This window comes from Haliaeetus albicilla, chromosome 8 (assembly GCF_947461875.1).
Source record: "Haliaeetus albicilla chromosome 8, bHalAlb1.1, whole genome shotgun sequence".
Taxonomy (NCBI): domain Eukaryota; kingdom Metazoa; phylum Chordata; class Aves; order Accipitriformes; family Accipitridae; genus Haliaeetus; species Haliaeetus albicilla.
The window spans coordinates 11,198,067-11,208,773 of record NC_091490.1 but is presented as its reverse complement, the minus strand read 5'-3'; the positions used below and the strand labels follow the sequence as shown (position 1 = coordinate 11,208,773).

The window sequence follows — 10,707 nt, the reverse complement described above, 5'->3', positions numbered from 1 at the left end:
TTAGCCTGCAGCAGCCTAAGCGCCCTGGGGAAGGCTGATAAGAGCTTGTCTGACCCCTGCACCCCTTGTAGCAGCCACAGCACTGGGGTGCATCGTTGGCTCTGCTCCACCTCTACCCCTTCATATCCCTGCGGAGCTTGTGGGGAGGCAGGGTGTGATGGCTCTGCGTGCTGATTCCAGCCAGAGTCCCTGTGGGTGCTGGGGTGAGTCACTGCATCCCCTGGCAGCGCAGGGGTCCCTGTAAGGAGGTGGAGATTTGGGTACAAGAGGGAACAGGGCGCTGCAACCACTTGGGCTGTGCAGCCACTGCAGGCCTCTGGGTGATCCCAGTCTCAGTTCTTCTATCACTCCTGCACCTTGGTTCAAAGGGGGGGTGGGGGCATCTTCCCACCACCCTGAGTACCTCTTGGTGCTTCCCTTGTCCTGAAATCACCCCCAGGGAAAGGGTGCACTGCCAGCGCTGCCCACAGGGAAGCAGGCTGGGACAAGTGTGTGTGTGTATAAACAGGCCAAGAAGCAAAGAGCAGCAGGCTGAAGCCATTTATTAAAACACCCAGTGTGGCCTCCAGTGTGGGGGGGGAAATCTCGCCATTGGTTTTGCTGCTTCCCAGGTCTGAGCTGTGAATGCCTCCTGTCAGGCTTCCCCTAGAAAGGGCTTGTGGTGGGGATGTGCCCTGTGGAGAGAGGTGCAGGGAAAGGGGAAAGAAAATAAAGTGATTGTGCCTCTCTGTGCCCCCCCCCGCTGGTCCCCAAGCTGCCCCAGGGAACAGGATGAAGCAGCTCCTCTGTGTGTGGACACCGTCCTGGGGCGAGGAGCAGCTCTGTGGCTATGGGCTTTGGGCTCTGCCTGTGCCCTCCCTGCCTGCTCTTGCTGCTGCCGAAATGCCCAGAGCCCTTCTGGTCCCAGGAGAGACCCCACATGTTCCCCCCCTGCCCCAGCAATAATTACACAGCTGGTCCCAAGCCCCCATACCTGCAGCTGTAGCATACATTTTGCCATCCCTTCACCACACTTAATAAAGCCCCGATTTCCTGCTCCGGCTCTGTTTGGGGATGCCGGGGTAGTGCCATGGGGACACGGCCCGTTCCTGGCTCACCTTAGGGGAGGTTTGTTCTGTGCTGGGGGCTCCCGGGCAGGAGGGGGGTCCTCCAGGGCCATGAAGGGGGTGAGGGGGAGGCTGGAGGGGACATGGGGTTGGCCGGGGACTGTGAGGCTGCCTGTCCCCAGCGCTGGCCCGGGGGACTCCTGGGAAAGGAGAAAAGTGGGGTTAAGCACAAGTGGGTCCCAGTCCCGTTCTGCAACAGGCACCCACTGGACCGGCCCAGCCACCCTGTGCCACACATGGCATTGGGCGTGCAGAGCAAATCACACCCGTGGTTTGCGCCTGGGGTGAGGACCTCCTTCTGGTGGCCCTGGCTCCGTGGGACACCCGTGTCCCCAGCTGTGGCCAAGGGAGCAGTTCCTGAATCATCTCCCCAAGCCCGTACCTCCACGCTCATTGTCCTGTCTGGGGCAGCAGCCTGACCCCATCGCCCCTTGGCCCTGGAGACCTGGAAATAGCCCTGGGACGAGGGTCTTACCGTGAAAAGCTCTGGTGCGGCCAGGGCTGGTGGGAGCGGGGGGGCCACGGGGGGTGGGAGGATGGCGGGGGGCAGCCGTGGCCCTGTTTGCTCCATGTGGCATCGCAGCATCCCCACCTCTGCCTGGAGCTGGGCCAGCTCCTCCGTGTGCCGTTGGGTCACCTGTGAGCCTGGGGGGGGGGGGGCGGGAATTTGTCACCATGGGGGTTTACAGTGTCCCCAGCATCCCACCGGGCTGGTGTGTGGAGCGGGGGGTGTCCCATTCCTGCTGCTGCAGTGACTCTCCCCTCCCCAGTGTCTGAGGGAACATTGTCCTGCCCCTCCAATGCTGTCACTGTGCAAGGGCCCCCTGCCCCATGTGCAGAGACACCCCCCCCCACCCATATTTGCTTGAGCCTTTGGCAACCCCGGGGCTCTGACAGCGGCAACCCCAGAAGCAACCGGGGGCTGTGGGGGCTGCCCCGTTCCCTGGGACTTGTCACCTACCGACATCAGCTCTCCTCGCCCTCCTGACCTTCAGCGCCAAGAGCTCGTCTTCCAGCCGCTGGTTCTCCAGCTCCACGGCCAGCAGTGCTGCGTCCAGGCCCTGAGCACCTGCGCTGGGGGGCTCTGCTGGTACAGCCGGGGTGGGGGGGGGTGGGGGGGGCAATTGTTGGCTGTGGAGCCAGGGTCCCAGCTGGGGGATGGGCCAGGGTTTGGGCTTACCTGTTCTCCTGCCCCTGTGCAGCTCCGTGGTTCCTTTCTCCAGCGCCGTGGCCTCCGCCTGGAGGTGGAGGAGCTGGGCCAGGATGGCCGGGTTGTGCCCTCCGGCGCGCAGGTAGGACAGTCGCAGTGCCCTGCCACAGCCCCGGCGTCAGCCATCGCTGGGGCTCAGCGGGACGCCCGGCTCGGCTGCGCCGTCGCCCACGGACCCTCACCTGGCCTCGGCGGCGAGCGGCCCCATGGCTGGCAGGTGGGTGTCGAGGCGGAGAGCCGCCCTGGGGAGGAAACAGGGAAATGGGGAGGGGGCTGAGGGCCCCTTGATCGAGAGCACCCCACTCCCTGGGCGGTGCAGAGCCCTCTCTCCCTGGCCGGGGCTCACCCTCCACGTGCCAGCTGTCCGACATGATCCTGCAGCACCTCCGGGACCCAGCTCAGCTCCAGTTCCTCCCGCTCAGGGTGGGGGGTTGCAGCCGCCCTGGTCCCCAGTGCCGCCAACCGCCGGCACAGCCCTGCGGGATGGTGAGAGGCTGTGGGGAGGGGGCTCAGCACAGCCCCCCACAGCCCCGCTCCTGGGGTTACTGCATCACACAGGTGCCCCCCCCATCACCCCAAAACCCATGCCAGCGCCTACCCTCTCTCTGCTGCTCCAGCTGCTGGGTCCTGGCCCGGATTTCAGCCACATGGCGTTTGTGGGCCTCCAGCAGCTCCTGTGGCTGCTGCCCGTGTCCCCGCGGTGGGGCCGGCCGCCGGCCGGGCTCTCCCTGCAGCACAGGGGCTTGCAACAGGCAGGAGGGGCTGGACCCCACCAGCCATGGGACTTGGGGTATAAGGACCCCTTGGGGTGTCGATGCCCGTCCCAGGGGTATGGGGTTTGCCGTACCTCTGCCGTCAGCCTCCTGGAAGCGGGGTCGGCCGTGCGGAGCAGGGCCCTCTCGCGGGGGGTGAGCACGTCCCCCAGGGGAGCCCCCCGCGCTCGCCCCGGCCCCTGCTGTCCCCCCACGGCTGGCAGGAGCCCGGGAAGCACGAGGAGACAGCGTGGCTCAGCGCGGTGCCCATGCTGGGACACCCCGACCTCGCAGAGGCAAATGGGAAGGGGGAAAAAATGCTTAGCGGTACAGACTTTTCTGGCTTTGGCAAAACAGGCATGGAGGGCTGCCTGTGTGGTGCAGTGGGGGAGGACGGAGGGTCTCCCTGGTTCAGGCTGGGTCGGGTCCAGCTGCGGTGGATCACCCTCGTTTCCTCACCCTCGGCACATCCCAGCCCAGCACCCATCCCCGTCCCCGTCCCTGCTGACCGTCCCATCCCCGCACGCCCTGCGCCAGACCCGGCTCCACGCTACCAAGGCGTCCCGCGGCCTCCCCGCCGTGCCCGCAGCCTCCCCCGCAGGCGGTGGGTCTCCCCTGGGGAGGCAGGAGCTGCCGGTCGTCGGGCTCCCGAGGCACAGCTTCTCCTCGTGTGCCCGTAGCAGCGGCTGGGAGCGGAAAGCCATGCGGCAGCGGGGGCAGGCGAATCCCCCCGCGCCCAGCATGGGGCACCCTGGAAGCACAGTGGGGTGGGAGTCACCTGGGGGTGCCACCCTGAGGGGGGAGAGGGGTCCTTCTACAGGGGCGAGCCGGGACCCGTGGACAGACCTGCTCGGCGGCGGCGGCTGCGGTGTTTGAAGCCACCGTTGCTACGCTGGGACGGGCGAGGGAGGGCGGCCGCACCCCTGACCCTGGCCGTTCCCACTGTTTACCACGGGCACTGGAAAGGGGGAGAAAAATGTCACTTGGCCCCCTGAGCGATCCACAGAAAACAAGACGGGGGAGGCCTCGCCAGCAGCGATGCACAGCTTGAGGCTTCCCCCTCCGCTGCCACACTCCCCCATTCCTGGTTACAAAGCGCTCGCTGCCGGCCGTGCCCGGCCCCTGGTGCCCCTTTTTCTCTTTGCAGCAGCTCCCAACCCCGCACCGCCATCTTCAAGCAGATGAACAACCTCCGCACCACGGTGAAACGGCTCCTTCTACCCACTGCCCCCTTTTCCCTGCCACAGGCATCCGGCACCCTCCCCTTGTTCCCAGAATAATCTCCCCTCCTTTGATCTTTGCCCCCATCTCTGCTTGCTGAGCATCCGCAGGCTCTTCTGGGGGGGCTGTAGGTCACCCTCCCCCTGCACCGCCAGCAGTACCAGTCACAGGTAATCAGTGATCTGCTCAGGAAAAAGCCACCGTTTGATTTATGGGGATTTGCTCCATTAGGTTCTCTCCGGCAGCAGCCTGCAACGCCTTAGAAGTTTCATCAATGTTTAAACCATGCACATCCCATCAGAGGGTCGGGGCACAGAAGCTGAAGGAAAAGTTTGGCACGAAACACAAAGAGCTCTTGCTGCACACACATCACGCTTTGCTGTCCCCCCCATCAGGCAGGTCCCTTGCTCCAGACAGGAATTGTTTAGCAATCCAGTTTGCTCATTACAAGTGGCTATCAGCACAGATTTGATGTGAAGGACTTTTTTAGTCTTACCCCATTTCTTGACAACAATGCAAATACATTTGCATAATTTTTCACTTACAGGAGCCCAAGCACTTCCCTGAGAATTCCCAGGTAGACCAACAACTGGAGCTTGGCTTCCAGACGGCAGCAATGAAGAAACACCCCTCAGCCCAGCTCTTACCGGGGTTCACCTGCAGCGCCCATGCCCCACTGTCAGCAGGAACTAAAGGCATAAGCAGCAGAGTTACACCTGGTGTCGCCGAGTGCTCCCTTGAGTCCAGGTGCAAAGATTCACGGCTAAACATTAAAATTTTATTACGCATCTGTCTCCCTGCCTGGTCAGGAGTGGATTAAAAAAACCCCAAGCAAGACCTTGGGTAAAATCCCCTCTGGTCAGCGAGACCAGGATTTCATACCTGATGTGCAATTCCATCCAACCCACTTGCAAACAGTGCACAACCATGCAAATACTTCCCAATGCAAAACATTTGTGTACAAGCTGAACTTAAAACAGACACTGAAATAGCTTAGGCCACAACTGAGTTGTTTGTAAAATCCTTTTTAATCTAATAGAAATGTTTTCATGAATTTTTAAAAAAGATTTCAATGAAAACAGCTTTGGATTCAGACATTCCCTTGCCACGTTGTGAACATAAACAGCAGCATTGCACTAGGAACAAGTGACACCGACCAGTCGAGCTTCACGATTTTGTATGAAGCGGAAAAAAAAAAGCAAACTGCTTTAGTGGAAGATAATTTGAATATTTTCTTTCATTTCTTTTTCAAAAAAACAAACATGGGCTATCATCTCACCATTGTTCTCCCTCTCCCTTCTTAAAGGAAGAGTTTAGCTCCTGCAGTCTGAGCACTACAGCAATGTTTGCCAAGTGGAAAAATACAGCGGGAGAAGAAACTATTTATCCCCAGTGCTATTAAACCCCCAAAGTTGCAGGTCCCTTTAGAGGAAAGCTTTTCTTACATAAGAAAGACAATTAGAATTGGCAAACTGATGCAAAATATTTATTCCAAGTTAGTTATTTTTGATGCAGTAGTTTTTCCCCCTCATACAGACTCAATGTGATAGTCACTTTTTTAAATCTGTAAATAATGTTATCAAAATAATCTTAATCTTTGAAATCTCACAAAAAATTTATATTTTACAATCCACCCTGAATATCAAGGCTGCAAGAAGAAGAACACAAACAATTCCTATATCCAAATATTTTACAGCTGTACCCAAAAAAAGAAAACCACAAACGCCTGGTTAAGTGATGAAGCTCCCCGAGCCGCCAAAAAAAAATAAAATAAAATAAAAAATTCATGTTATTAGCATTAATTTAACATAATTAGAACTTCAATAGCCATTTTGTCATTGACAATGATTGTTTTAGCACACTGTTACCGCACAACATTATGTAATGCAGGCGGCACTGTTAGAAGCTTGTTGTTGCAAAGATCAGTCAGCCACTTGTATCCTGCTTACAAGACTGAACTTGTGCACTGCCCCACAAGGGATTTTTGTCAAAATTTGCTAGCTGCACAAACTTCTATTAAGCATTAGGGCAAAACCAAAAGAAAAAGCTAAAGAAGCCAATTTCTCTCTTCTTTGGGATACAATTATTTCCCTTGTGCATGAAGTATCAACAACAAAAGAAAAAACTGAACAGACTGGAGACAGAATAAACTCTGTTTAGTTTATACAACCCCAAACACATGTTGAACTATGAACTGAGTTTATTGGGTTGGTTTTATTTATTTTAATTTTCTTGTGCCCGCTTTCAGGCATCATCATCTGACGTTTCGCTGCTACTAGTTTCTGTGTCTGAGTCCTCAATCTTTGTCTTAAAAGTGCTTCTCCAGTGGAACAACAGGCTGGAGCCGCGGCCCTGAAGAAATCCATTCTTCCCAAATCCGTTTCTTCTTCGCTGTAGGAATGAAAGCAAGTTTTAAAACAAGCAAAAGTGCTGAGAGCAACTGTCACTAACCATCTGTGGACACAAATTATGTATTTAACTGTATACACATGCTCTGCACAGATAATGCAGTCATAAATTCCACTACACTCTCACTTCAGTTCTTTGTCGTCTTGAACTTCCTTAAGAATTACACCACAGAAGACTTGTACATGAGAAGAGAGAGAGAGAAGAGCAGTCACAAGTGGCAAGAGCTGTAAACATACCTGCTCTGATTTAATTTGGAACTCTTTGAGCTCATCCTCCGTGAGGGGAAGGTAGTTCTCATCATTTTCAGGGTATTCCTGCCATCCCATTTCTTTCAATAACCTGATTTGTGGAGAAAATAGAAGGGGCACAGGAATTAAAGCAAGGGAACAATGGCAAAGAAGAGAACATTTTGTCCATGAAGCACAAGGTTTTGTATTAAATCACTCCCAGTTCACCAGGGAATCTTCTATTAGAGACCACTTCAACAATGCTCCGTGTTCACCCAACATTCTTCATACTCAATGTCTTTTACAAATATTTAATCATCAGCAGTCCTGTACAATGGGTAAATAACTAGTCTGGCATAAGGAAAGCATGGCAGAGATTTGAAATTCTACCCAACGACCCTGAAGGAGGACATGAGGCAATCAAACCAGTACTGCAGCTCAGGATTCTCCTAAAACTTACTATCCACTTATACCAGATGCTCACACACTGCTTACTCACTGAAGTGAGATAGAAGCTGAGATACTAGGTAAATATTTTCTTAACTCTCCCCCACTTTTACAGCATTTAAAGCAGCACAGTGCAGACAAAGTGGCATGTGCATGCGAGGGTGTGTCTTCAGACCATTCCATTTAGGACACCTGCTTGTAAATTAACCAGAATCACACTAGGTTTGTGCTCACTCCTGGTGTGGGCAGGTAAATATCTAGGCAGCATTAACACACAGGGATGTGGCACTAGAGAAGCGCAGGAGTTTAATTATACACCTTGGCAAAGTCTTGGCTCAGCTGTCATCAGTGTCTTATTGAAAATAAAACAAGACTCCACCCAGTCCAGGACTAGTCATGAAGCCCACACACCTCTAGCTCAGTACACACAAAGCTACTGCTGCTTCCCAGAAGGAGACTATTTCAAAGATGACTCTCTTTCTCCTCACACAGTGCAAGGACTCGCCCTCCTTTACTCCAGACACCTTATTTTGCCATTTACTCACCTGTGTTCTGCTTCCAATGAATGAGAGAGGTTTTCCCCCTCCTCCGGCAAAGGGAGAGAAAGGCCATTCTGATGGCAGTTCTCTTCCCAGTTTTCCTTTGGTTCTGGTGTGCTGTTGCTCTCCATCTAAAGAAAAATAAAAGCATTAAAGTGTGCTTGCACAGACTGTGCCAATAGCACAGTTCCAAGTTCAAGCTTCTGCTTTTGGAAGTAAAGCCTTTCATTTTGAGTCAATGTTTTTTACAGAGCCTGGACTGATAATAGTTGAAAGCAACTTCTAGCTGGCTGTGACAAGACAACACAATAGGAATAACATTCGGTGGATGGCACTTTTGTGTCAAGGGAGTAAGTGGCTTGAGAGCGAGAGTAAAAAAAAAACCTGTGAGAATTAAATAGTCCAAAGGATGGCCTTTACATACACATTAAGCCACGGATTTACGCATTTAGAGGCCTGGTCCAAGCCTCTGAGGCTTGAGCCACTATCCTGCACCTTTCACAACCCCTGAATTCAGCTTTCCTGGGGATGTAGCTTGACAAGGAAGTTTGAAAGCAAATTAAGATGTTAAAATATGGTATTGTTCCACTCCTTAGAGAATCCTTGCAAAAATCTAGATTACCTTAACCATCTGTGACCTTCCCTTCCACCTAATTTCTTACTTATCCATTTGCATTTCATCATGTTACAGGTCTCCCTTCATCACAGTGCTGTGCGCTACTTCCACAGCATGTGTGCCAGACCAATGGAAGTCATTCCTTTCGTCCTCCAGAGCCTGAATTACATACACTGCTCTGCTTTTTTTCAGTACCCAACTCCTTAAACGCATAATGATCATATATACAATAAGGACAGGGATCTTACATCATCCAGCTTGTCACATTCTCTGTTCTCTGTTATCTCCCCATTCCTATCATCTTTCAGTGCCTTCAGGAATTCGCTCTTTTTATCAGTGGTACGGCGCATCAGCTTCGTCAAGCGTGAAGAGCAGATCTCGATGGGAGGGGTGGTGCTGGAAGGACTCTAGACAAGAAAGGTAAAATATAGAGACTTTCAAACTACATTGCTGCAAAGATAGGGCCCTCTTCAGGGTCTCTGCTTACACCTTTCAAACACCCATCAGTTCTTTGGCTGGCTTTTAACCACTCAAAAAAGAAAATCTAATGTCAAATTTCCATCAAAATACTGATTAGTGTTGCACATGCACTTCTTCCCTTCCCAGGTCACTGTTCTCCCACCTATCATTATTGACTCTTAATTTCTTCTTCTCCTAGGAGTCAATTCACATGGTCATGAATACATTTATTTTGTTCCTTGGCAATGTAACTCTCTCAAGCAATGCTGAAGCCTACAACAGAATATTAAGGCAGAGAACTGCATGCCGGACTTTTACCCTACAAAAATTAAAAAATTAAGGAGATTAGGCTCAGTTCAAATTTGCATCTTAAGCCATCCTGACAGACTCTATCCTAAAATTAAGCTATGGGGTGGTAATCTCCTTTCAGAGAGTGGTCACATGCTTAACTAACCACAACTGGGTACGAAATAGGTAGCCATAGCCTCAGCATCCTCTCCTGGAGAGCGCACTGCCGATTCCTTGCTATGGACACTCACAGCCCAGATAGGTCAGTGTGTAGTCAGACACAGACAACCCTGGAGCCTGTGGGAAATCTGCTCAGCTCAATTCAGGAACCCAAGGTAACCTCCCATGCTCTTCCACAGTGATTAAGCTTTCTTAATTATTCTGAGTCTGTGAACCAGGCATAAGGCACAACAGTTTGCACATTTGCAGTACCCCAGCCATGACATTGCAATAAAATCATTGCTAACCAAGATGAGCTTCCGATTCAATCTGTTCCATCATTTTGACTGGACATGCAAAAGAAATCTAAGAACATGTTATGTGAAAGTTCCCAATATCTTAACCTTCTGCTCATATACAGAGTTCATGTCTGGCTACTCCAGGACAATGAGGAATTTAGACATTAATATGGATACCCAACACTAGAATATTTTCCTTCACTTACTTGGATTTTTTTGCAATATAGTAAAATTTCCTAGTCTGTTGTGTTCCCCCCTGCCTTTTTTTTAAGCTAGGGTGGGAAGGTTGCAAATTCAGGCTCTTAAAAAATTAATCTCCTTTGCAAAATAATTTTATCACACTCAGAGAGCTCTGAGCAAAGATCAAGGGAATCGAAATATTTAGCAAACAAAAACAAGGCAGCAACTGCTGCTTGTATTTCTAATGCCTGTTGCACATGAAACACTGGTGTGAAATAATGCCTTTCAGGGAAGTGCATGCCTTACAGTAAACATGCCTTACAGTAAACATTTCTCAGGTGGCCTTTTCAGATTTTGCCTAATTCAACACAGTAAGGAACAAATCAGCAATTGTAACAGACATAACAAGTGAGTATTAGGATAAAAAGCTAGCATAGTACTGAAATTAAGCTCTCAACATGGTAACTAGTTTGACTGCAGTGACAGAAGATAACAATGAACAAAGGAGACAAAAAAATTTAGATGTCTTCTGGTAATTTGGCATACTCGAGCTCTTTGCTAGTGGCTGTTTTAATGTTGAACGGAACTGCTGAGATACTAAAACTTAATTTCTACACTTCAGGGGAAGACAGTTATAGCTGAAGTTTATAAACAACAGATTCCTGAAAGGGAATTTAATTTCACCTCAATTCTGGTTTTATGCATAACTTTCTGTAGAAGGGTTTTTACATAACATTCTCTTTTAGTATTAAAGGGGTACAAGTAGTAATTTTTGGCATTTTTTCTAAAGGTAAG

The 10,707-nt window shown here is 51.2% G+C and overlaps 1 protein-coding gene across 2 annotated transcripts in view; it reads right to left on the bottom strand.

Moving 5' to 3' along the window:
* Window positions 1-5,753: 5,753 nt before the first annotated feature.
* Window positions 5,754-10,707, bottom strand: part of GPBP1L1 (GC-rich promoter binding protein 1 like 1) — a 35,533-nt gene continuing 30,579 nt past the window's right edge. For both annotated transcript variants that reach the window (XM_069788853.1, XM_069788854.1), the window contains exons 9-12: window positions 8,776-8,934; window positions 7,918-8,042; window positions 6,935-7,037; window positions 5,754-6,680 (exon numbers count right to left, since the gene is read on the bottom strand). In XM_069788853.1, coding sequence (XP_069644954.1) covers window positions 6,534-6,680; window positions 6,935-7,037; window positions 7,918-8,042; window positions 8,776-8,934 — 534 coding nt within the window. In that variant the 3' untranslated portion in view covers window positions 5,754-6,533. The remainder of the gene's footprint in view (window positions 6,681-6,934; window positions 7,038-7,917; window positions 8,043-8,775; window positions 8,935-10,707) is intronic.